Here is a 26,713-nt window from a genome sequence, read left to right as displayed (position 1 = left end):
GAGACTGAATAATTTGGTCTGTTAGAACTGTAATGATGTTGAGCACAAAGCTGGGCTGTCCCCAGGTCTTCCAAAGAAGGAGACTGGTATCAGAAAATTGAAGAATTTTTTTCTGACTCGTGACTGACACAGTGGTCCTGGTATCTCAAAGCCTCTTGGGTCCTGTGCCAGGTTGGAGGCTTACTAAGCATTTCCAGCTGGATTGGTTAAGAGTTGGTGATAAAGGTCTGAAATTCTGTGAAGACCATTTGCTTGCCTAGGAAAGGTGATGTGAGGAAATGTATCTCTAAAAAGCCTCTTTTCTCATGCAGATGAGGTGCACCAGTGGTGTTCCGGAACAGAGCAATGAAAGCAAATCTCAGGTGATTCTCTGGTTCTGAGTGACTACGAAAGAACAGCTGCTGCTATTTAAAGGTGTTATTCAAACATTATTGAAAGGGTCTCCATAAGTATTTTTAATGAAGGAATTGTATGAACCTAACACCCAGCATTTTCCACCACTGTTTTGAGGCTAAGTAATGTAGGTGTCCACAAACTGGACTCTGCTCCATGCTTTGGCCGAGGGGTCAGCTGTGGTAGAGATGATGGGGAGAACAACACACAGCAGCCCTCTTGGCCACTTGCATGTCCAAATCCATTTTGCAGAAAAGGGTGTCTACTAAGGAGCTGGATCAGAGAGTTTTTTACACTTGGTTTGGTTTAGACCCAGAGCATCAGACCCCAGATCCCCTTCATCAGACCCGACCTACACAAAACGGATGTGACTCATTGTCTAGGCATGTTGAAGAAGCCAGGAGGGACATGATTTTCCCTTTCAACAATTTAATGCAAGAGCTTATTGTAACATAATTAGTTAACTGGAAAAAGAGGTGTAATTACATAAAGTAATTCCATGGATGGCTGACAAATCCCCAATGCCTATGTGTGGAGCTGTACCCGCCTAAGAAGGAGAAGCAAGTTCATCCCAACATGCAGACCTCAGATGGTTGATGAGTTTTTAAGAGCCATGCAAGGTAAAAGCAAGACATTTAAAATATTTTTCTTTATTATTGCCTTCTATAAGTACACTTGTTTTCTCCTTCATACGATTTTCTGGACACTTCCCAGTGACAATTATTGTGATGTATTGAGGATCATTGTGATCCAGGCCAGGTGCCACAGGGATGCTAAAGAAAGTCAGAGGATGCCCAGGGAGGGTCTGTGCGGGGCTCCTGTTACAGCCCAAAATCAGGGGAGAGAGAAGATCATTGAGACCTCACCTGTCACTGGCAGCTGCTTCCAGACAATATTAGCTGAGCACTTGTTTATTGCTTTAAATTTCCTGCATCCTTGCAGGCATTGACATGAAGAGTGCATAAACACGTCTAACACATGGTGCTCACAGGTGTGTGCAGCTATTGCTCAAATACTTTATGGGGAAATGGGAAAGATTCCCTGTATTCCGTTCTTGTCTTGCACCACCCTCAAAGAAATAGCAGGATTTCAAAGGAGGGATGTAGAAATGAACACCTACCGCCGCCAAGAGCGCAAGGACTGGTTTATGTGCTTGCAGCCGGGGAGCAGCACGCCCAGCAGCCACGCGGGGTCGGTGTGAGGCCGGGAACCGGCCCCGTCCCGCTGCCGGCACCTTGCTCACAGCCCCCGAGCAGGTCCAGGGAGCACCCGCAGGAGGGTGTACGTGCTGCTTGGGAGCCTTGGTGTGGTACAGGGTCTGGTGGCCTGTTAGTGCCAGCTGGGCTGAGTATTGGACTGTATTGCCATGCTTCTTGCACCATCTATTAATAGCAGCCTATAGCAGCCTATAATGAAAAGCCGACAATGATGTGCTCCAAATTGGCCTCATCAAAATTTGCCTCATCAAAAATAAAAAATAAAAAAATAAAAAAAGCACTCATTAAACTAAATGTCAGACTGACTTTTTCCTCTTTCCTGTTTTGTAGAAGCAGCCAGATAAAATGCAGTTGCCAGAGCGCAAGTCTGTGTTTTCTGACCAAAGGACAGGTTGTTTCTGTGCAATCCTGGGAGCCCACAGGTTTTCCTGGTGTGGCTGCACAGAGCACAAACACATCTGAAGGCTGTTTTAATAAATGTAATTATTTGGAGAGGTCTTTGACAGAACTGTTAACTGTTTGGAACAAATACCTGTTGCCTATTACAGCCAGCCTTCTACACAGTACAAGGAGATTTTATCTGCCAGGATTACAGGTGCATTTTTATTTTTATTCTAATTTATTTTTTTATTTATTTTTGTTGTGTGTGTGTAATTATATATATCTATGACCAATTTCTGGAAAATATTCATATAGTTTCTAAATTGCTTGTGATAAGGTCAGTGGAGAATGCCATGCAAAGACAGAGAAAATATTACATTCAAATTCTGCATATATGATGTCTATTAATTCTTGATACAGAAAGCATGTTTTTACCTGGAGAATTACTGCTTGCTAAAGGTTGGCTGAACTTCAAAACTTTGCCAAGTTCATTATATGCTTGCAGGAGTCAGAAAAGCCACAATTAAGAATCTCAGTTTTAAGATGGTTTTCCAAAGTGGACTACACTCAGATTTGTAGATTTGTACAGTGGAATACTGGATGAGATGACATATTTATATGACAATGGCATCCTCATGAGGATAACTGCATAATACAGAAAGCTACAATGTGTGTGTGCATAAGGTGAGACTTTACTGGAGATCCTTACACTAGATTTGTCCTGCATTGTCTGGCTTTAAGGGTCTGGCTCTCTGGATGATAAATCAAGGGGGGTGACACTGCCACTTCACCTCCAGCAGCATTACGTTGGATACCCAATACAGCTGTCATCATAAACATGAGCAGCATTGCCAAGTGTATAACACAGCAAGCAAGGCTAAACGTTGCTTTCCCTTGCAACGCTGATGCCAGGTAGTTTCCAGCGGGCGTTAGCAATGCTGGGATCCCTTTGGGTCACTGATGGGGGCATGTGCTGATCTATGCAGAACTTTTCCATTGAGGCTCCTTGTCTGAGTCTATGGAGCTGTGGCTGGAATGAGCAATGGAGGGAAAGAAACACTTAATTTCCATGTCATCTTAGAAAAAAGTTTTAGAGTCACACATGGTGGAAAATCCTCAGCTGGACGTGTCCTATAGAAGGGCAATTACAGCTACAGCACTGATGGGAATCCCACTGAGAGACAATCGTGGCAGTTCCCAAGATAAAGTGACCTGGCCTATTAAATCCTATCATATAGGATTTTAAAAGCTTCATCAGCTTATTAACCTTGGCCTTTTTGACCTCAGAACAAGCCTAGAATTAGCAAAATATTTCTAAATGAAAAAGGCCAAATGTGACTTTCTACGTATTTCCATTGTTCTGCATATTTCCTCTGCTGCACAAACAGTGTGGAAAATTCATTCAAAACAAATAGGCTTTTCCACTGAGATCAATGAACTCTAACACTGACCTTACTTAGGGTAGCAGAACTTGGGAATTTGTGAAGGTAACTCTTTTCTCAGCAAGACTGTGTACTTTTATTCCCTGGCTTTACAGACTGTAGTCATTCTCAACTGCTCTCATGTTTTTGTTTCTATTTTTATTTTTCCCTGCTGCTTTTCTTCAAAGATGCATTTCTCTTTTTGCTCTTGATTCACTGGCAAGAAAGTGAAAATTCTGCACAGTAAGAAGCTGAACCCCAGAGGGATGGTTGTCAGTTTACCTGATCTGTCTTCTGATGTTTTACCAGTCCTGTCTTCCTGCTGGGCTCTCCACCTGGGGCTGGAGCTGTGTGGCAGCAGAGACTTGGCTGGGCCATACCTGTTACGGGATCACAGATACACCATGCAAGTGTGGTGAGACCAAAACCTGAGAGTTAGGGCAAAGCAAGTTCCTCCAGAATATGTATGGTATTGTACCAAATCACAAATCCTGTGATGAGATGATTGCTCTTGGAAGCTATTAAATATCTTCTTTGGTCAAGAATACAATTATTACTTTATTTATTTTTTTCAGTTGTATGATTTAAGAAATACAGCATAATTAACATCGTAGCACATCACAGTGCATTAAGATTGTATTTAATACCTTCATAGATGTTTTGTTATCCAGAGGTTGAACAGTATTTCAGATGTATTTTGAAGTCTAGTCCATCATGCTTATCTACCGGATACTCTGTCTTATCACTTGCCTAGCAGGTTGTTCTTTTAGCTATTTACAGATTGATTTATTGTGTAATTTGTGTTACCCCAAGTGCTTATTGCCCAGTAAATGCCCTAGGTGCCAGCCTGTGTCCTACTGGGAGCCTGCTCAGGCACAGAGTCCTGTGAGATTCTCTTAAATTGTTTAGTCTCAGGACTTTGGGTCAGGGTTAGTGTAAACCACTGCAAATGCAGCTATGTCAGTTACCTGGGCTGACATAAGTCCTGATAGCAGCTGAGACGCTTGTTCTTAGCATTTAGCTTGGGAGCAGGGAAACATATTTTGTAGCTGCTAAAAGCTGTTAAATATCTGCTTATGCTAAGACTAATTTACAACAACAAACATTTTGGATTGTGCGTTTCTTTCAGGAGCCCAATTAATGGGGCCAAGTAATGAAGGGAGGCACCACTGGGCTGTGCTTACCCTGTGGTCCTGCTAGCAACCTGCTGGTCCAGCACACGAGGCTGTTCCTCACAGCACAAACACTGCCACTGTTAGGCTTGGATTTACTGCCCATTAAGCAAATCATCTGGCACTGCCTCAGTAACAGGCAGGAGCTGAGGAATGCTGTCACAATATACAGGGAAAGGTTTCTGGGGGGTCTTTTCAGAATTGCTCCAGATTTGCTGCTCTGGTGGCATGGGCTCAGATGAGAACAGAGGAGAGCCGAAGCTGCCAGGGTTAGCAGTAGTGACTGCAAGCAGTTGTCCTTCAGTGCAGGAGCAAGGCTCAGTCGTGCAGTGGAGATGGGGCCTTAGTCATGCTTCTAAACTGCATTCAGGCTCTAAATGTGTTGAAGGCTTTAGTACAGTTTGGGAACAGGTTCTCTGAAGAAATTTCTGGTATTTCCTGGTTCCAGTCAGGCTGAAAAACACTGTGAGAATGTGGTGGTTTTTGGTATGTCCATTTAAGGGCATGAATCAAAGGAACTGCAGGGAGGAAAGAAGTGGAAAATGAGAGGAAAAATAAGTTAACTGAGCTACTTCCTCTCTCAGATTCTTCTTGGGTTTTGGGCAAAGCCTTACACTGGTATTTCATCCCAACTTCTCCTTGCTAACTACTTCCATATGCAGGCATAGTATAACATCAGTTAAAGCCACATTTAAGCAGTGTTTTTGGTGGTAGGATGCAAAGTCAGAATGGTTGAATTATTATATGTTTAGGTAAGAATATTACTGTGCCTTCTTACATTTAATGTCCTTTTCAGTGTAATGTTAAGAGTACTTTCTTCAAGTGCAGTATCTGAAAAAGATGTGCTACGTTACAAAATACAAATGATCTAGTTAGAGTGTGCTATTTCTAGTGATGTGTCCAAAAGTCAGTTTTCTCAGCTGAGCCCCCATCTTTGTGAGACAAACAACTGGACACTGCTCAAAGACTTATTTGTTCCTGTGTGGTTATGGATCATTAAAAGTTGCTCATTCTTGAAGAGTTTGTTAATGAGTGTCTTTTGGATGTTTCTTAGCTCTAAGGAATCTGACAAATTTCCATCTGGAGAGTAGAGCCTATTTCATATGAAAGGGCTATAATCTGTGTCTGTTGTTCACATCTGTCTTGTGTTAGAAAGCTAAGCTGCAAATCCATGCAAATGTGTTACGGGACAAAATTCTGCAATACGATGGCTTAGAGTTATTTCACAAATTATTTGATACTTTGGTCTCCAGCCACCTTCTGTTCAATGATTAATCGAGTATCATTTATTAAATGAGTATTGACTTCACAGTGGTGCTTTACCTACTGTATTATTAGTATCCTTGGAGATCCATTTTAAGGAGCCAGCCATCTGAATGTATATACCTTCATATGTGAATAAGGTCTTTTAAAAGTGCAGTAGCAAACCCACATCATAGAATTTTCTGAGAATGCAAATTCAAACACCTAAAAGCAAACTCCCAAAACAAGGTATTTTGGAAGGAATGTGAACCAATGTTTTCTCCCATGGAAGTGGCTTGGGATTTCTGAAGTCAAGTTTTTATTCTTGCATCCATATATCTTGGGCATGAAGAATGAAATGAGGAAACATCTTTATGGCTGAAAGGTCCACATTGTAACCATCACTTAAGATACCATAAATTCCACACAAGAGTTCCTTAGTTCCTTTTTTCCCAGGATACCTTTGAAAGAAAGTCTCACAAACAGTGTGATGCATACATCTCTAGATCTTACAACAAATGATTTAAACTTCTTTACCTTCAGAGGTAAAAACCTCATGTCTGTGAAAAGGTTTAAAATTCATACTTCTTCAAGAAGAGTACCTATGTCCTTGGAAAAGAAGAGGACTACAAATTGGTATGTTGCAGTGGTAGCTGAAATTTACGATCCTTGATAGGTTCAGTGGGAGTAACAACTTGCCAAACACATTTGCATATGCAGCATACTTCCTTATTTTACTTCATGGCAGTAGGAGCAACCACCATTAAAATATTCGAATAGGAAGCCTCTTCCATACCCCTCCTCTGGCCTATGAAGCAGCGTGATAGTTTGTCAGATGGTGGTCCAAGCGGCTCTGTCGTTGCATTACCAACCAGAGGCCATTGTCATGGGCTGCTCTGGGGGAACCCCTTTATGGTTGCCTTCAGTTACAGGCTGCGCTCCCTGAAGCAGGGTGCTACTGCCTCTCTCCAGCCCTGCAGCCTTGTCTGCCAGGCACAGCTGGTGGATGGTGCCACAGGAGGACACAGCGCTGTGCAGCTGGGGGATCTGAGATACAGCCCCCACCTGAGGGGACTGGGAACAAGATACAGGTGTGACTCATGAGCCAGTAAGGAGAGCCACAAAGATGATGTGATAAGGAATAGCTATTCATTATAATGCTCAATATCAATTTTCACCATTGTAAAAGAACACAGGTTGGGACTTTAATCAATAGGCGTGAGCAGTACCATAAATACCTCATCTCTAAAGGTGTTACTCACAACCTGACAGAAACATTGTGCTCCTTTTTGATCTTCTGATCCCGAGAGCTTTTGTAGTGATGGTTATGAATGAAGCCCGTGTGTGTCCTCTCCTTGCTGGAACTAGAAATGACAGTTCTTTTATTACTTGGGGGTGGAGACATGGTAGCAGTTGGACAACCAGTCCTTGTGGTTGTAGGAACCTTTGAAGTGTTTCCAGGGTGAACTGAACGGCTGCATCATATTCATAACCTGTAAAAAAAAAAAAAAAAGAGAGAGAGAAAAAATATGCTGGAGCGTCTCAGTGAGTGTAAAAGCCAGAGGCTACCCAAAAATATTTCATATGGGACACAGAAAGCCACTTCCTCATGCCAAGAGAATTCCTTGTACTTTTAAGAGGAAGGGGAAATGCTTCTATGGCCTTAAGCACAGTCGGTGAGGCCACTGGAAAGGCTCCCATCGACTTCCTATTAGTTTAGGGCCCTGCTGTCTATCATTAGTCAAAGCTGGTGTTATACTGATTTGCTGCTAATGCTAGCTGAAATCAATGGGCTTGGAAGTTTCTCAAGAAGGATGGACATTTTTGTAAGCTAACACTCTTTCACCACCAGGAAATTCCAGATTGAACTTGTTTGCCTGAAAAGGATTCTTGTTGGAGGGTATGTGTTTTTTCTGAAAACAAGAACTAATGCTTCTGGTGCAAAGGTTAATTTTAAATTCAAAGAATTCCCTAGTTTTAATAAAGGGGCAAAGAAACTCTTATTAATGTAGGACCTAGTACAGGACTGAAGTTTCCCTTTTAAGTGTAGGGGCTGAGGAAAGTGAGTCTCACTGTCCTTAAGCTGCTTGCTCCTGTCTGAGAAGGATGCTTGGACCATCACCAAAATGTGTAGCTCCTACAATGTTTCTCACCTATGGGCCTGCATGAGCTTGAATCAATGGATATTTTACAGACTGAACCATCAGGTAAACTGATTTGCTCCCCAGTCAATAAGTATATAGTCCAGGTATTTGGCATCTGAGTTCTGTGCTCTGTCTACCATAACACACTAAGGTCATAAATTACGTAGAACCACGTGTAAGTTGGAATTACTCCGCATGGAGGATGAATCAGAAGATCTTAGGATGTCCCTTCCAACCTGTATTATTCTATGATTTTTATAGTACAGCTCATTAGCTCTTTACTGAGAATTTTACCAGATTTCAGACTTCTGGATTTGAAATGAGTCAGGAACCACTTCAATGCAGACGCTTTAAAAAACAATTTCCTTTCCTTAGCTGAAAAACAAGTTTTAACCAGTGAAATACATGAAATTAAGCACATTGCACAGATTACTATAACAGGGGTTGAACACTACAGGGATCAACTAGCTTGTTTTAAAGGTACCACGTGATGCCCGAGGAACCTGTTGTACTTTCCAACGCAATACTAGGCTTGGCAGAGCAAGCCTGGCCCTGCCCTCCATTCAAAATGTTGAAGAGTAACATTTGATTCATTATTAACAGAACAAGTAACCGCAAATCATTTAGCTTATTCCCCAGTGTATGTGTTTCTGGACAAATACAACATACAGCACTTGAGTTTTACCTAGAGCAAAACAAAGCCCCTTAAGAAATATAAAAGGTCATAGTGAAGATTAAATGAAATGCCAAGCCATTTATATAAAAAATATAAATACTTTATTTTCAACTAAAAAGGTGCAAACATGTAACTTTTGGTCACACTTCTCAACAAATGAACTGTCCAAAAAGAGCCATAGTCAAAGACAGAAACAAATGCTCAAGTGGAAAGACTGATTAGCTACAGAAGAGCCCTTCTTCTTAAAGTCACTTGTTCAATAAAATGGAGGCAAATACATTTTGCCCAACAGATGAGTGCTTTTTAAGGATACAGACACGAAATCTTACACTCTCCATCTTGATCTCAACACACCATTTTGCCCTATCTGAACAATTTCCACTAGAGTATCTATTTCATGCTTTGAATGCATTGTCAGACAAGCTTTAGATCCTACCTATCTTGTTCCAAAAAAGAAGGCTATCACTGAAATTTCAAAGCATTAAACAAAGGCACAAAACTTTAAATTAATTTAGATAACTGTACAAATATATATACATAGTATTTACAATATTAATAAAAAGTAGCTTGTTACAGGTAAATTAACTGCCACAAGCTGTCCAGTCTAATAGACATGATTCTGATTCTTGTTGACCAAGCCATATGAATCAGAGTGTCAGAGCTGAAACATTACGGTCCTGACTAACAGAACACCTTCTGCTTAGCACTTTGCCGGGTAACAGTTTGCATTCCAGCTGTTGCTGTCACTAAAACCAGTGTCAGCAAACGTGCTAATGGTCTCCTTCTCAATTGCACTACCAGATGAAAAATACTGTACCACATATTAAGGGAACATTTGCTTGAATCTGCTTATCCTGCACATTTCCCTTAACCCCTTCACACCACCTCATGAACAGCATGTTCTGAAGCTGTGTCTTGTTGTGGTCCCACTGTCCGTTTTACCTTCTTCTTCAAACCACCGTTTGGGGTCAGTAGACAAATTGTCTTAGGTCACATGGAGCAGTTTGTTGAAATTAAAAAAACTGATTTAAATACCTTGTGCTATTGAATCATGTTTACAAAATGAGATGCAAATCAGTTCAAGTTGAGAATCTAGTTAGCGTCTCCTTCTGGCTTTATGCCATGTCTCCATACATCTTTCTGTAGTACAGAGACTCAAAGATGTCGTTGTCTCCAGGGCAGTTGTAGTGGCACGCGCAGGTCTTGATGAACATCATTTTCCTTTTCATGATCTCCCCATCAGGGCACTTGAACTCCACAGGGAGGGTGGCTGTTCTGTGGGGTGTGCAGCAGCGCCCATCAGTGCAGACACCACAGAACTTAGCTCTGTAGGTCTTCACACTAGTGCAGCCAGACAGCTCAAACTTGATGGGCTTGGAGATTTTGGGAGTGCGAATGCACTTCTTGCCTTTCTGTTGGGATATAAGTGAATACAACATGTTTAGAAGGTAGGCTTTGATGTAGCACTAAGCTTACGTATTAAAAGCAGGCAGATGCACAAATCCTTACAATGTTTTCAACAGGAGAAAGTGTTTACATAGCATCATAATAATGTGTAAAAGAAAATAAGGACATTTAATTGCAAAATATTCACTGCTGGGGCAAAACTCAAACCTCATGACGAGCCACTTGAAATTTACTACTGAAACTTACTACCTATCAGAACACCACATTTTTTGGCAACATACTATTTTGCCAGCTGATGAAAGCATCCTAGTAAGTCATACATTAAAGTTGAGACTCTTTACCTTGATGTTCTCCTCCAGGTCTGCTTCACAAGGTCTGACCATGCAGAGCCTGCTCTGTTTCTCCAGTCTGCAGAAGGCATTATCGTTGGTGACCCTGGTTGAGATGCCCATGCCGCAGGTCTTGGAGCAGGCACTCCATTCAGTGGTCTGCACCAGGCAGTTGGCACGCATCATGGTTGGGTCTGGACCGTAAGTGTCTTCCAGTCTGTAAGCTGCAGGGGACAGACAACCAGGATGAGGCCACAATCTGAGTTTGCACCCTGATAGATGCACTGTCCCCTTCCCAGAGAAGTTTCAGCAACCACATTTTTCTGAGGGACAATCCCACTTACTGTTGCCCTCTGGCTGCTGGGGTAGCCCCACATCAACCCACCCTGACCCCAATGCATGCACCCCTTTCCCTGCAGCCCACCAGCCACAGTGGGACCCCCACTCACCGGCGAGAGCAGGTCCCACAGCGGTCTGCTCCTTGGGCTCATCGCAGACCCACTCCTCACAGCACTTGCCGGGGAGCTTCACTCTCCGCGGGAAGGGGCAGTCGGGGCTGGGCAGGCGCACGTCCATGCTGCAGAGGGGCACGCAGCCCACCGCCCCGTCCAGGCAGGTGCACTGGTACTTGCAGCTGCTCTGGAAGGACTCCCCGCTCCGGTACACCATGCCGCCGAAGACACACGGGGCGCCGTCCCGAGCTGCGGGGACAGGAGGCAGAGGGGGTCAGGCTCAGCCCCGGCCGCCGGGACCCCCGTCCCCGTCCCCCGGTGCCGGTCCCCACTCACCGGTGCAGACGCCGATCCTGCGGTTGGCGGGGGAGCCGAAGTCGCAGAAGAGCCCCTTGTGGTGGTCGCAGGGGTCGCGCTCGGTGCACAGCTCGCCCAGCTGCTTGGCGCACACCCGGCAGCAGCCGCAGCCGTCGAGCACCAGGGAGACGCCGGCGGGGCAGCTGGGGCCGGGCCCGGCTCCGCACTGGCACTGCCCGCTGCACTCCTGCCCACGGGCCTCGTCCTGCGCCGGCGGCGGGGGGAGAGAAGGAGACAGCGGCCGTCAGCACCGCCGACGCCGTGCCCGGCGTAGCCCGGGGCAGCAGCAGCAGCGGCGGCGGCGGCACTTACCGGGCCGAGGAGGGCAACGAGGAGGAGGAGGGCGGCGGCGAGGCTGGACGGGGACATCCTGAGGCGGCTGCGAGGCGAGGTCCCGGCGGGGCGCTTCCCTTCGGCGGGGCTGCTGCGGGCTGTGTCTGAGCTGCGCTGCGCTGCGCTGCGCTCGGCTCGGCTCGGCTGTGCTCTGCTGTGCTCGGTGCTCCGTTAGCTGCCGGGACACTGGCTGCGTGACTGCTGAGCCCGGCGGCGGGCGCCCCTTTATAGGCGGCGGCGGCGCGGCCCCGCCAATGGGCTGAATGGGGCCGCGCACCAGCAGCCGCATTCCCCGCATTCCTGCGCGCCGCGCCGCCCGCCCCGCCCCGGAGCGGCCCTGACCCCTGGCTCCCGCATTCCTCCGCCCCCCCCTCCTCCTTTTCCCTTTTATTTTTTTTTTTAAGAAAAAAAAAAATCGCCGTGTTTTCCTCACGCCGCGGCCCGCCCCGCGCCCGGCCGGTTGCTAGGGGCGGCCCGGGAATGCTTCGCCTCCCCCCCCCCAGGCCCTCGCCGGCCGGTGCCCGCCGCCCGTCCCGGCGTATTCCGAGCGTTTTGTTACGACCAAAAAAGGTATAATTACCCCGCGGGGTGTATAAATTGACTCTGTGTCCTCCTGAATCATACCGAATATTTGTAATGTGTTCCTTTCCTAATAGATGCTCTCTATGAATAGAGAGAGTGCCTATTTACTCTGAAATATTTGGCACAGCGGAGCGAGTCTGGAGCATGGAAGAAGTGGCTATTATTTTCCCGCTGCCTGTGTGCAGCTGTCATCCCTGAGCAACACAGTCTTAGCACAGCCCTGCTTCACGAGCTCGCTGTCGGACCGTCCCGGGAGGCCAACCAGGCGTGCCACCATGCTCAGCTGAAACCCCAGCACCGTGCCGTGGATCTGACCGAACCCCAAACCTACGTGTTGTGGTTTGGATTAAACCATTGCAGATAACTCTCAGGCTTTGCATTTTCTTTTCTTTTTATTTTTTTTTTCTGAGGCTAGAAGGATGGTTCTTCCCCCCACTCCCCGCGCACCATGTGAATATTCAGTGATGTCATGTTGTTTGACCTCCGCTTTGGCACGAGGAATGCCTGCGTTTTGACTCTTGACCCACAGAAGTATGTTAGCGTTTAATGAGAGAGATTGCCTTCACGCATCTTGTTAGGCAAATTGGAATCTGGTGGGTATCTTAAAAGACAGCATCTTCTGCGTGTAGTTGTTCTGCCGCTGCCATATCCCTCCCTCTTTCCATCCCTCTGTACACGTGTGCTCATATCCACGCGTGACACTGCAATATGTATTCACAGGATTCTTGAGGGAGAAAGATACATTTTCATGTAAAGCCCCAGTAGGATATATTGTACCGTAAAACTGTCTTTATATTCTGCCAACCCTGTACTTTGGCTGCTTAAGTCATTTGGATGTCATTCCGTCTACTTGAAGTTCTCCATTAAAAGAAATGAGATTGGCTCTGAAAGAGAAAAAGTCCCAGAGGAACGGTTATGGTAAATAATATATGTTCTCAACCATGAGGCAGCCTGAAATCTCTATTTACTTGAAGGACTCCAATGGCCTCAGTGCTGGGTAAATAATATGTGTACCAAACTATGTATGACATGCATACCAAAATGCAAATGTAACCAGGTAAACAGAATGCCTTTTTTAAATGTCTAAATATGGTAGGAGAACATCAGAGAGAGAGAGGCTCTAGACATGTTTTATAACTTTCCATGTAAGAGGTTTTTTACAGAGAATCAATTTTATTAAACAAAACCTGAGAATCTCACCAGCAGAAAAAGTCTGTTTAAAAGTAACAAACCACCAGAAAGCCAGGAAATCCAAAATTAAAGGATAAATCTGTCCTAAGTCCTCACACTGTGGGCCAAGTACAGCAAGCCCCATCCACTTGCTGCCCTGAGAAAAAAGACTTACACAGGCATTTGGACCTCAGAACTACCTCTTGCACAGACACAAATTGGGAATTAGCCCCCTGAGTTACAAGTTGTGCCAGCCAGTGAAGTGAGTTAGGAATCAGTGCTCTTCAGGTTTGCTGTATTGTCATTTTTGGTTTCTGCGCTGTGAAATGTGTCTCACCATCTGCCATGGGGCAAAGGGGCCCTGAAGGTAAGAGTGGTTCTTTTAGGGGCTAAGCTGTCATTAGCTTGTCCTCTCTGGTGACACTGTGCCACGAGCTGGAGAAGAACATCTTGGCATTGAGGCATAAAATGGTTGAAATGCACTCATTTTGACTTCCATGCAGGTGTTTATACAGCACATGCTTTTAAGATAGTATATTTTTTCTGCTGAAATTAGGAATTCACTACACTGGCCTCGCAGACTTGTTTACACAGCTATATACGGTATGCGTGTGTCTACATCAGCTTCGGTTGGTGCAGTTCCTTTGGTGAAGTCTTGTAAAACGTACAGGTGTGGATATGCTAAATTCCTCTCTTGTGTTTTTCCTTCTTTTTTTTTTTTTTTCCTTCTCCCCCCCAGAAAGTCACTTGATCGGGTATCAGACATACTGAAAACCTGGCAAGACTACAGGAAAGTGGCTAGACTTGGAGTGTTTGTGTACTTAAAGAAAGAATCTTGCACATTTTCAACTTTCAGTCACAGATATTTTTTTATAAGAGCAATTGGAGGTCTGAGCCAGCCCTCAAAGCGGAAATCAAAAGCTCCAGAGAAACATACCCGAGGAATGTGAACGGGATCCAAGAACCATACGCAATGCACATACAGTACTGTCAGTCTTATAGGAAGTCTGGCCATATATGGACACCTGGACCCTGAGCTGTTTATCATCACCGCAGGCTTGTAGCTGGCTTCAGACTCTTCCTGGCTGGCCTCGGCTTTAGTGTGCCAATTAGTTCCTTTCCCAAAATGCTCACCAGGATATTTCTTAAGCATCGTAACAAATGTATCTCAAAATCCAGAGAGGTCTTGTTAAAGTCACGTTCATAGGCTTTCGCTTAAAATGCAGGTTCTGAGCAATGCTTGCTCTGCTAGCTCAGAAGTAGGCACAAAATAAAAATGAAGAGATTTATTCTGTTGTGAATGTGGTTGCCTGGTGTTTATCTTTCTTAGAAGTCATCTGCTGACTTATTCTATGCATCTGTAGGCATAGAGAGCACTTCTAAAGCAGACTGCTTGCTGCACTTTTACTCGTCCTTCTCTGGAGGCATGTGTGCGCTCGTGAATCAACAAAGGCAGAGGAAAACAGAAAACCTCATTTCCTGGGAGCTGTCAAGCCAGTTATCCACGTCGAGCTGTTGTTTTGCTGTGTTAGTGAGTCACGTGGCTCAACTCTTCCATGCTGGAGCAACAGTGGCTTGCTTCAGCTAACCTTGCCAGTGAGATTTTATTTGCTAATAGTCATTAGCTCTTCTCCAGGGTGAAGCGGAAGGAGAAGGCTGGGTGGTGCACTGGATAGAGGGCATAGGACCTGTGGAAATGTTCACTGCTGAACTTGTGGACCTAGTCCAGGTTTCTTGAGATACTAGATCAGATTCTCTGCAAGTGTCAAGTGGGTCGTTTCATTGAGTGCACTGTTGGCCATCAAAATATCTGCACTTGAGAAGTCCAAGTCCATTGAGCTAAACCTACTCAGCAGTATGAATAAAGCAAACCCATCCAATGTAATTCCCATTAGCAGATCTGAGTTCTCTTGCTTTCTGTAATCATTGTCCTTAAAACTTATGTTCTTTATGTTCAAACTTGTAATGCTTTATTGCTTCTAGAGACACTGGGAATGTTGCTTTCAGCTCTTGGCTTCATTCTTAAAAAATAGCTGGAGTGTTTCACAAATGTGTGTGGTCTTAAAGCAGCAACGTGGTTACTGGAAGTAGAATAATCAAAATGAGTATTCAAAGCACACGTAAAACTGTATGAAAGAATGATTCTAAGGAGCATGAAGGCAAGGGTCTTTTATCTACCAAACCCTAGGTACAGTATATCTGAATGTATTCTGACAAATTTGCCCTGGATATTTCAGCGCTATACGGAGCAGCATTCACTACATTGTGTGGAGTTTGGCTGTGTCCTACATTTCTGTGGGGAAGCTCAGAGCCCTTTACACAGCTCGTAAGAGTCAGTCATGAGAGAAGAGGCTTTCAGTTGTCTATTCCTCAGTTTTGGCTGAAGTGCACAACCTCTTGCAACAGTAAGTCAAACTAGTGTAGGATTGAAATGAGTCATCTGCCACTCCTTTGACAATTGTCCTATAAATGGTTAACAGAGTTCATAAAAAATGAGTGGTGCTGGATGGAGAGGAAACATGGTTGGGGACCTGATTCAGAACATTCACCAGAAGTCCTTTGAGGTCCGTCTCTTATAGGAACCACATGGAAAAGAGTTGGAGGAACACTTCCTTCAACTCCTTCATGTCTAATGTGAGCAGGAGTGAATCAGATCTCCTTAGACGTTTAGATGTAGAGCTTAGGGATATGGTTTAGTGGGGACTGTTAGTGTTAGGTTAGAGGTTGGACTCGATGATCTTGAGGTCTCTTCCAACCTAGAAATTCTGTGATTCTGTGATTGTGTGTGATTTTAAAATGCATGTGATCTCATTTTAATTTTTTTCACCTTGCTTCTCTCAGGAGATGTCAGTGTACATTCTGAGGTTTTGCCTTTTGTTTTCCCCAAGCTGGGAAACATCAATGTTTAGTTAAGACTTGACCAGATTAGGGACTTTAATTAACAAATGCAGTTTGCTCTGCAGTAGACTATGGGAGCTGTTAATTTATGTTGTAGCTGCTGTGGAAAATTAGAGTCCTGTGGAGAATCCTGTGGGATACATTTATCCACATTGTGTGATGGGGGAGGGCCAATATTTATACGTTCAGGGATGATGAATAGAATAGACCGTTTTCTTTGGGGAGGAAGAGAGATATCACTGTCTGTGAAATTTGCCTCCTTTGTGCTGCAGCCTGAGTTAACTGACCTTGGTATGGTGTAACACGGGCTTTTCTGTTTGCACAGGCCTTCCTGAGGTGGTAGACAGATTGGATTATTGCACAGGTCTACACAGCCCCTGAAGAACTTGATAAGCACGCTGCATCAGCTGACCTATGACTTTATCATACTAACATATTATTTTAGGGAGTGCTTGATTTTCAGGAAAATGGCTCCCCATGGTTCAGCTGCCAGCTTGGCTGGCTGTTTTTTCAGCAAGTGAACTGTGGTATGTGAACTGTGTAAATACATCTGTACACTGACGCAGACGGGGAAACTAGGATATAACCTACAACGGCCAAGGTGGCTTCCTTATTGACCTGCAGATGTGTGTGAAATTTGGCAACTACCAGACCAGGTCTGAAAACCATCCTGCAATGCTGATCTCTCTGGTGTCTGTGGGAAATTCTCTGTTAGACCGTTTTTCACGCAGAGATGAGAAGAGCAGATACTCGAAGAAATGTGCATTGTCAGGGAAGTGGGGACATTTCTAAGATATTTCAATTTCCTGCAGGAACTAGTCGAGGAAACTGAGTTGTGCAGTGGTCCCACGTCTAGGGCTTACAGCTGTGTTGCAGCAAATGTCTTGATGAGGAGTGGCTTTTAAGTAATAAGCATGAAGTTGTAAAAGTGGTAGGACTCACACCAACGGCAAGTGTTTCTGAGCATATTACACTGTGTACAACATTTTTATTAAAGAGTTTTAAATAGAAATCAAGGTTAGGCTTTTACTGTACCTAGATGTTTGTTTTGACCGAGTTGGACAGTGGGGTCTCTATGAAGTTTGAGTCTATGAAGTTATTTGTGGTGCATTTCTTGTGAGGAAGTTACCCTTGATGGATCTTGTGGAAAAGTCTGACCTTAATAGCATGGTAAATCTTTATGATTATTTAGGATTCAGTTATGACATAGGATGAAAAGACAGTTAATCAGTTGCCTTTTTTCATTACCTAAGATTTGCAAGGTATTTGGAAATCCTAAAACAGTCCTAACCAATGTTCATCCTGTGAGTTAGGAACTCTGTAATTCAAAATTTTCAGCTGAGTTTTAAAAGCAGATAAGTACTGTCTTTCTCCTCATGTCATTCATAAGATATAGGGTGCTGAATTTCAAATTCCCTAGGAACAGCTTTTTTATTTTACAATCTTAACCCATGTAGACTGTGCCTAAGCCTTAACATATCTTTTTTTTCTTCATAAATGACTTACAAAGTGTGATGATACAGTACATGGCTTCGGAGGTGTGCTTTGTATTTGTATTTTTTTTATTTTTTTTTTATTTTTTTTTTTGCCATCAAGCTGCCACAGGGGGGAGTAGAAGGTTGGAAAGGACCATGCTGCCCAAGAAGTCACGGATACAAGGCAAGTGCTGTACTCAAAGCGAATACCCTAGACAGTCTGGTGCATGGAGAAGAATGGGTGTGAGAGGAGAGTGTACGTGCTAGGAATTAAAGGTTTTGTTGGAGGAAGGAGCCGGAAGGTTTATGCAGCTGGGGAGAGCTGAATGGTTCACTGTGTCGCAAAACCACGCTGTTTTTCTTATTCGCTGCAACCAGCTTTTCTATCCAGATGTGAGGGGAATGTGACTGAATTGTTTCCCTGCCTCAGAAGGGAAGATGACATGTGGGAGTTGTACAGGGCTCCCAAACTCCCTGTCAGTCTGACAAAAGGCTTTTCCCACGACTGGACTATTTGCTAATGAAGAAAAAATGCTAGGCAGAGGCAAGGCATTTCTGCAAGGCAGAGGAGACAGTGAGGACTTTGCAACACGATGGGAAAGGGTTGTTTTTGTGGGACCACTAGGGCTGGTGAAGTCCACATGCCCTACATAAAACAGGAGCAGCTGGAAGCAGGCCTCTGGGAGATATGTTCTTACACCTTGGGCCTGATACAGGGCCACCTGCTAGTCCAGGACCCTCAGGCACACAGACGCGGTCTGGAGTGGCAAAAGGTGAACAGGGCTGAAGAGAGAGGCGCATGCATGTGTTTGTGTGGGAAGGATTGGGGGACGGAGAAGGAAGAGGAGAATGTGGTATGTGAAGAGAGCAGTGTAAATGAACTGGCCAAGGATGAGGTGGACTTGGCAGCTTCCTTCCCACCACCACCTCCACAACATTTTACCACCATGAAACAATGTTCAGGTCTGTTAACCCATGGGTGAACTCATTTGCCAGAAAAAAAAGAGATGTGTCTGTGGTGAATTCAGTGTGCTTCTGTCCTGAGCCTCTTTGGATGCAAGTCTCCCTTTTAACTTGCCCCTCTGAGCTCTGTATGATACGTATGTTCAATGATATAGCTCCCCAATCTGTACTGGGGAGCTATATCATTGAACAACTTAGTCAACGTTTTTACTTTTTTTTTTTTTTTTTTTTTTTTTTTTTTTTTTTTTTTTCTGGTGAAAGAATGAAGTAATTTTCAGGAACTACTTATGAATCAAGAAAGCAACTGAAAGGAATAGTTCAGGCACATTTTCTTTTATGAAATCCTCCAGATCTGAGTGTACAGATCCATCATGAGATAGACTAAGTAAGGAAGAAGGAATAATTAAAGGAAAAATGCAAAAAAGACATTTATGTTTTCCTAACCTATCATGAGAAATAACAAAAAATGGTGTGTACTCCTTGCTAAATATGTTATTTTAAAAATGCAAAGGAAAAATGGTGAGCAAGTCTTTATTATTATTATTATTATTACTACTACTACTAATAATAATAATCTTATTTTATATCTATATCTATATATGTATTTATTTTAGTGGCAAAATAGATATGAAAGTAGAAAATTCTTTGGGTGAAATTTTTGTATACCTGTGTTTTTTGTAGACCTGTGATTCTAGGAATGATGAACTATCATCTAAATGAACCTGGGAGAAATCCAATTATTTTTTTTTAAGTATGTTGATAAATTCAGTGCCTGTTCCACAACCTTGTTCACAGACTAACATACACACACAAAAAAGAGAATTAATGGTTTGGTTTCCAAGTAAGACACACGGAATTTGTTTATGCTGTTGGGAGGTAACGTATCAAGGTTTCAATGAAAGTATATTAAGTATATTCAAAGTCTTATGGAATGTAAGGCCGATTTTATTCAGCAATAAACATCTAAGGTAACATTTATACATTTGGCAAACTTGTCTTCAACCACAGGACTGTTCTTAGGGACAGTTGTTGTAAGTTCAAGAGTTAACTGGAGACAAAACTGCAAGTGGAAAAAGCTGAAATCAAATAAATTCAGAGCAACTTTGAATTTGTCCCTTAGTTCCAGTGATGCATGAGTACTAGAAGGAACTCAAGCCAGAAACATACTGAAAGTTGTGCCACTGTTTATTGCACTTATCTGGACTCTTCAAATCATAAAATCTTGGAGAACACAGACCTGAGTCAGAGTCACAGTGTCACATGTAAAGTTACCTGCACTACTGCTCCACTCCTCCTAAAGCACTTTCAGCTTATGTCATCGAATCTTTTCTTCTAGAACATTTGCTAGTTGGCCATATGTGCGAGCATATAAAAGACAATAAAAAGGAAGGCATCTAACAATGTAAAAATCCTAGGCCCAGGTTAGATTGTTTTTGCTGTGTGCCATGTCAAGATGCTCATTCTGTACATGATGCATATTCCTTAACATCTGAAAAATGAATACATGTAAAAAGACAAAAACAACAACAAAACCAGCATTATGTACTTAGTGATTCCATAACCCTTTCTGTGGCTTTTCAGTTTTTGTTGCTTTATTCCTCTCAGAAAAAAAAAAAAAAGAAAAAAGAAAAAAAAAACACACAACAAAACAGGATTTTGAAGTTTGAGGGAAATTACAGCAATCCATTTTGACAGTTTAAGATATCCAACGCTTTGGCTAGATGTGTTATCTCTTCTATTTCTACTCTTCATTACAGTTTAACCCTTGGATAGAATGAATGGACGGCACAGTTAATGTAATTTGTATTAAGTTATTTGTAATGCAATCAAATCATTCTTTTAGTTGAAAAGGTGTAGATATATGTTTCTGGTGCTGTAGGTCACAGGTTTGTTCCTGCAGAGAATACATTGTACATTATGTTCAGAGCTGACACATGAAGGACTTCTGACATTTGAAAAAGGTTGTTTTGCTATGATACAATTCCAGCAATAAAACCACACATGCTGTGTTTCAAGCCAAATTAGTTGATGAATGGATGTCTGATTTTTGTTTCTTGAAGGCCAATCTGAACAAATCCTGCCAAAGTTATGTTATTGCTCAGAAATTGTCATGCTTCTCCTGCAGACCAACACAAAGCAGTAAATTCTCATCACTTAATTATTAAAAAAAAAAAAAAAAAAGTAAATTAGAACAGAATGAATAAAAACCAAGGTAACAAAAAGTTCTGTCCCACAGATATTTATCAAGAAAGCCAATCTGGAACATAGTTGCGAGGCTTAGAGCATATTTGGTACTTCAAGACTAAATGAACCAATGTGCTAGAGTTTTGTGGAGAAGTAAGATGAGAATAACAGGGAAGGTGGAGAGAAGAAAACTCCAAAAAGTTAAGGCGGTACAGCTCCCATAATTTATGTGATATGGGGCCACAGCATTGATGATGGGAAACTTCTTTCATGGACAAATGTGAATATAGACACAAGCTCTATGATGCTCTTGACTAGAGACTGTTTTTCCTTGGAAGGAAGTTTTGAATCAAGAGTGCAGACAGTAGATACCAGCTTGTTGCTGTGATGACACAAACATTTTAAACTGTTGTCTTTAAAAAGTTTCTGGTTTAGCTGTCAAACATCATTTAAAAAAAAAAAAAGTCTGAGTTCTCCAGCTTTGGACATATGAAGTACACAGGCATATAACATTGCTCCACAACTGGAATGACAGCTAAGTTTCTTTAAAGGGATAGATAATTTTAAGCTTTATATGTGAAAATTACAACCGTAAGCCCTCCTGACTTTAAAAGCGCTGGATGAATATTCTTCAAACTTAACCTGAGTCCTGGCTTACTCTACTAAACAGCACAGAAACAAAATTTCTAACATCTAGCTATTTTTGACTTTTGAGCATGACCTTTGTGGTTACAGTATTTAGCAGAAAGTGCCTTATCCCACCCCCACATAAGTAATTGTTTTCATCTTGCCCAGAGATTCAGTTTCAAGGGGTGACCAAATATGAACAAGCTTCAACCCAAAGGAATTACTATCAGGAAATGACAATCCACGAAGTGAGTAAGTGTGAGGCTGAGATAATCATTAAACATATACAACCAGTCCCAGCTATAAATAGCTTCAGCAGACTGGCCATAGGACAGTGGTCACATTCCTCATGACCAACTGTAAAATGTTGTCTCCTGTGCATGAGGGGTAAAACTTTCTTCCCTATATGTCAACACTCTTCATCATGTAAAGCACTCACTGACTTTCACATGATTTACATATCAAATCCATGTTCGTTTTAGCAACTTTCTCTTTTTCCTGATCATCATTTTCTGATTCCAAATGCATTTTGACTCTCAGTCCTTTTCACTGCCTTTCCCCATTTCACTTGGGTCATCAATAAGTTGCCTTCTCTGAAACTGTTATTCCTCAGAGCCTCCAGCTCAGGCCCCATGAATCTCCTTTGCAGTCTTCAGAGTAGCACTCCAGTCTTTTTTATGTGGCTTCCTTTAGGTGTTTCTGAATATGGTTTGATATACTTCTGCTAGCCAGAAGTATATTTTTTATGGGAAATGTGGAAAGCTTTTCAATGGGCCATCAAGGGGTCTTACAGATTTGTTCAGCCTGTACAGTAGCATGGACAATGCTGTTAAGATCTCTGCTGTCCAAGCTGGAAACGTCACTGTGTTTCTTGGGAATATTTTGGAGATGTTTCTGTGGTTTGTCAGAGCTAAAAATAAGCTATGATCAACACACTTAAAAATTATGACAGATTTTTTTATTTTTTTTTTCCAAGAGTATAAAAGGCAATCAGATGTTTGTTTTCTTCTTAGGGAACCAGTCAGAACTACAGTCAGGCCACGAAAATCCTTTTCAAATCTCTAAATCAAACCTTTTTTTTTTTTTTTTAATTATCTCTTAATCTGTCTTATGCAGGTCATACAGCCTCTCATTTTCTCAACTGAGAAAACTGAAAAAAGCCACAACATTTTTCTCAAAAAAAAGTCACCAGAAACATCTGTAGTCTTTTCTCCTTAAAATTCTAGGGCAATTGGAAAGCTTTCATCAAAGTTTGTTTTCATTAGAAAGAGGCATTCTGATGAAATTGACCATGGGCCTCACTTGTATTAATTTTGTTGTAAAATGAAGATTACAAAAAGTTTGTAATTCTTTCTTTTAACACGTTATTGTTCCTTTCTGATTTTGGAAGGGAAAAGCATTGGGGTAGTATATTTTGAAATTCAGTTTGTATCAAAACCCACTGGTCTTGACTGGCATGAAAAAATCCTTCCTTTTTTTTTTTTTTTTTTTCACTTTGAGGGACTTTTTTGATCTTTGTAATTTTAAGTGGGGCTGGAAGAGAAGTTTGGAATACCAGTATTTTTCAAGAAGCAGAAAAAACATTTTGTGGCCCACATTAGAGAACACTTAAAAATATTTCATGATTCATTTTAAGTCATTAAAGCCTATTGTGTAAAAACAAATTTGGTAACAGTTTTACTGTTTTCTGTCACTGTAGTTATTTCTAAAACAAGTCCCAGTGTTGTGAATGATTGGACTACAAGGCCTCTTATTAAGTAGTTCAAAGGCTCAGTTTTGGATGACAGACCTGTAGTAATCACTGACGACTTCTGTGGAGACCTTCAGCAATCAGTCCATGTCTTCTATGCTCTTCCTTGAGTCCTGCGCTTGAATATATACTGTATTTGGGAGTGTTGGCTCAAGCTTCATTGCTTTGAATGAAGTGGTCCTTGTATGCAGGACTTTATCATTGCTGGTACTAGAGGGGGAGTTACTGAGATACAGCACAAAAAGGCCTGAATCTGGTAAGAGCCAACTGGGAGAACTGAAGTTACCGAGCCATTCTCTGATAATACTCACACATTAGGGCCTTACCTCCCTCCACAGCTACTTCATGGATATTTTATGTTTATAAAGTTTCATCCAAGTGCCCCTGCACAGAACAACTCTCCACAGCTGTTGTAGCTGGATTTCTGCCATGACTCCTCAAGGATCTCAAGGAAGGGTGACATTGGGGGGGACATTGGTGACAAAGGATCCCATGCTAGGGACATTTTGAGAGGACTAAAGTGGGTGGTGTTGCAGGTACCTGGAGTCTGAGGAGCTGGTACAGGTTATTTCCTCAGGGATTTTCCTGCCTTTCACAGCAAAAGGCTGTAGCATTCAGCACCTGTTGGTGTTACCAGCAGTTCCTCTTTCAGAATCACAGCTTTTCTGATGGCCACAAGGAAGAGCTGATGTGGGAGCTTCATCTACTGTATCTACCACCTCCCAAAATGCACAGTTTAGAAAAGTCATAATTGCATTTAAAAAAGCAAAGAGATAGCATGACCTCTCTTTCTGTGTATTGATTTGAACCCCATCCTATTTTAAACCCCATCTTCATCACTGAGACTTATCTAACACTGGCAGAAAACACAGGATATTGCTTCTCATCAGGACATAGCCTGCATTTAGTTTTCTTTCAAGTGGTAGGCTTCAGCTTCCCATGTTTTAATTCTTCTTTTTTAATCCCTGTTTTCATTTTCGAAACTATTTGGAGCTGACAGACATTTTTTTTCTTTCCACTTCTGATTTGTTTGTTGGAGTGCTGCCTTCTCACCCTATTTGGATGTTAAGAGGCTCTCTATTTTTCCATTTCTGGAATAGCCATTCACGACACAGTGTTTCTTGTGCAAACCCTCAGAATTTACAGTGTGTTTATTGGTCTCTCACCAACTGCAATTTCTCTCTTGTAATATTTTGTTTCAAAGTTTCTTTCAGATACTGTCATAGTGATTCTGTTCACAAACTAATTCTGTTGGAAGCCTAGGAACTAAGTGACTGTGTTCCTGCAGGATCTAACTCATCAGAGAGTTAAAATATGAGAGATTTATGTAATTTGTTGAACTGGTAAAATTAAGACATAATTGAGGGCATTGTACAATTTTAATAGTAAACTAGTGTGCAAAGATACTGGTTGTGCAAAGTGTTGTAGGAATGCAACAGTAAAACACAGCCCAAGCATTGAAGGGACCACACTCAAGTCCTGATTTTGGCAGTCATGCTGCACAGATTAAGGGAATGTTTGTGTAAAAGAGCTTGTAAACTCTGGGAAAATAGGGGAGAACAAGTAACCCAGGGATGAATATTTCATCAGAGTGCAGGTAAATTGGTTTGACTGTGTGGAGTTTCAGCTGAAAGGAGAGTGGAGCTGAAGCACAAGGGCCCATTGCTATTCTGCCTGGTGCCTAAGCCTGCTGGTACAGGGAAATGTTAATGGACATTGCAAAGCCTTTGTCTTTTTCCTGTTTTATAGCTGTGGGAGTTGAAGTGTGGAAGAAGTCTGCAGAAGCCAATAGGAAGCTGGGATGGGCTTCATGTGTGGGAAGGAGGACCAAGCCACTGAAGAATGCAATGGTGCAGGACCGGTGGTGCAGGACCGGTGGGTGGGAAGAAGTATTTTCAGTCAATAAAATGAAAAATCTACCAAATCTGACTTGCAATGAAACTGTATTTCTGTCTTCCATTGAATTGGACAGCTTTGGGTTAGGTACTTTCTGGAGGCTGGCTCAGAAAGGAAAATGGCATCTATCCTTTGGTTTGAGTGCTACCCTTGAAACCTAATGAACTGACTCAATAAATGAGTATAATAATATTGGTTTAGACAGCTTAGCTTTAAGCCTAAGCATGAAATGGTTCTTTGCTGAAAATCAGGAATGTCTGGGAATCTTTCTTTTCCTGCTGTGGTCCTTGATGAGTTTTGTCCAGGATGTCATAAGAAATGTGAGCTCCAGATATATCACGAGACAGCCTGTTTTATGTGGCAGCTGCCTGCTTCAGAAGAAAATGTTGGAGATAGCTGAACGTGCATGCCGGCTTTGGGATGCTCATCAGCACTAATTCCAAACTTTCTTTTCAGTTGCTGATCTCTGATTAGCACTGTGAAGCAACACAAACACGATAGCTTTAGCCACTAAAAATTATCCCTCTTCCTCTCTCACGGTCTCTCTCATTTTCTTCGGTCTAGAATTTTGTAAACAGCCAGATGGAGTTTTGTTTCCAGAAATCTCACAAACCAGATTTTGGTCCCAACTAGCTATTTCAGGCCAATTTAGATTCTATTGAAGGATGGATTTATAAGGAAGATGTTGACAGATCCTGGCCTCTTGTATTGCTGGTGGAAGCCATGATAATAATAATGATTTCTTTTAATACTCTTCCATCAAATGTTCAAAGAAGGAGTTTTTTTTCTTTTGGTGCAAACATCAAAAATGTGGATTTTTATTTTTTTTTCTTCTCTAAACTTGGACAACATCTGTGTTCCTACCATTTCTGTGGGAATGCAATACACCCTTTTCCAATTTTATTAAAAACCACTTTTTTGGCTAGAGTGTGTGCCATTGCAAGCACTTTCATGATGTCTCATATATCTTATTCTAGGAAGCTGGAGTCTGCCTCTTTCGTTTCTACAGGACTTCCTTGCTATGAGAAGTGTACATCAGAACTGTGGTTTTCCTCTCTGGATGCCTTCAAGTTGTTTGCCTTCTTAACCCAGACGTCTTAAGCATTTCCAAGGAGTTAAATTACTGTCCCGTGACAGTAAGGTTTTACTGATGCTTATGTTGCGTGTTGTCCCAAAACAGAACTGATGTTAGAGATAGTTTGAGTGTGCTCTGACATCTGGAAAAAGTTATACTGAAGTCTGGCTGCAGTTCAGTTCTTTACCTTTTAGGACAAGCCTCTTGCATTTGATCTGGGCTGGAAATTCTCAACATCAGCTTTTGGAGATGTTTTGATGTGCATGTGTAGAGAAGGATGTAAGAGAAAATGCAAGAGGATCTCGTCTGAATTCTGCTGAGTGGCAAAGAAGGCATCTAATGTCAGTGGAGAGGTTAAGTAGGCTTGTCAGTGTAAGGTAGGAGTCACATTTTTGAATGGGTATCCATATTCTGTAGGCAAACAATTTGTTGACTGCCTGAAGTGAAGACTGAGAGAAGATTTGTATTGGCTCTTGATACCCCACACACAGCACAAAAGCACTTCTCAAGGAAGGAGCTAGCTTTTCTCTGAGCAGAAGAAGGGGAAAACTGCTTACAGTCCTCTCAGC

The 26,713-nt window shown here is 42.4% G+C and overlaps 1 protein-coding gene across 1 annotated transcript; it reads right to left on the bottom strand.

Annotated features, from left to right (window-relative positions):
- Positions 1–8,724: 8,724 nt before the first annotated feature.
- Positions 8,725–11,713, bottom strand: CCN2 (cellular communication network factor 2). Its single transcript, XM_068677416.1, has 5 exons — positions 11,504–11,713; positions 11,171–11,396; positions 10,832–11,083; positions 10,395–10,606; positions 8,725–10,058 (listed from the first exon to the last, which is right to left on the bottom strand). The coding sequence occupies exons 1-5, from the start codon at positions 11,558–11,560 to the stop codon at positions 9,762–9,764; spliced, it is 1,044 nt and encodes a 347-aa protein (XP_068533517.1). The 5' UTR covers positions 11,561–11,713; the 3' UTR covers positions 8,725–9,761.
- Between the last annotated feature and the right edge of the window lie 15,000 nt (positions 11,714–26,713).

This window comes from Anas acuta, chromosome 3, assembly GCF_963932015.1.
Source record: "Anas acuta chromosome 3, bAnaAcu1.1, whole genome shotgun sequence".
NCBI lineage: Eukaryota > Metazoa > Chordata > Aves > Anseriformes > Anatidae > Anas > Anas acuta.
Note: the sequence above shows the minus strand (reverse complement) of the source record. Positions and strands in the feature narration are given on the sequence as shown.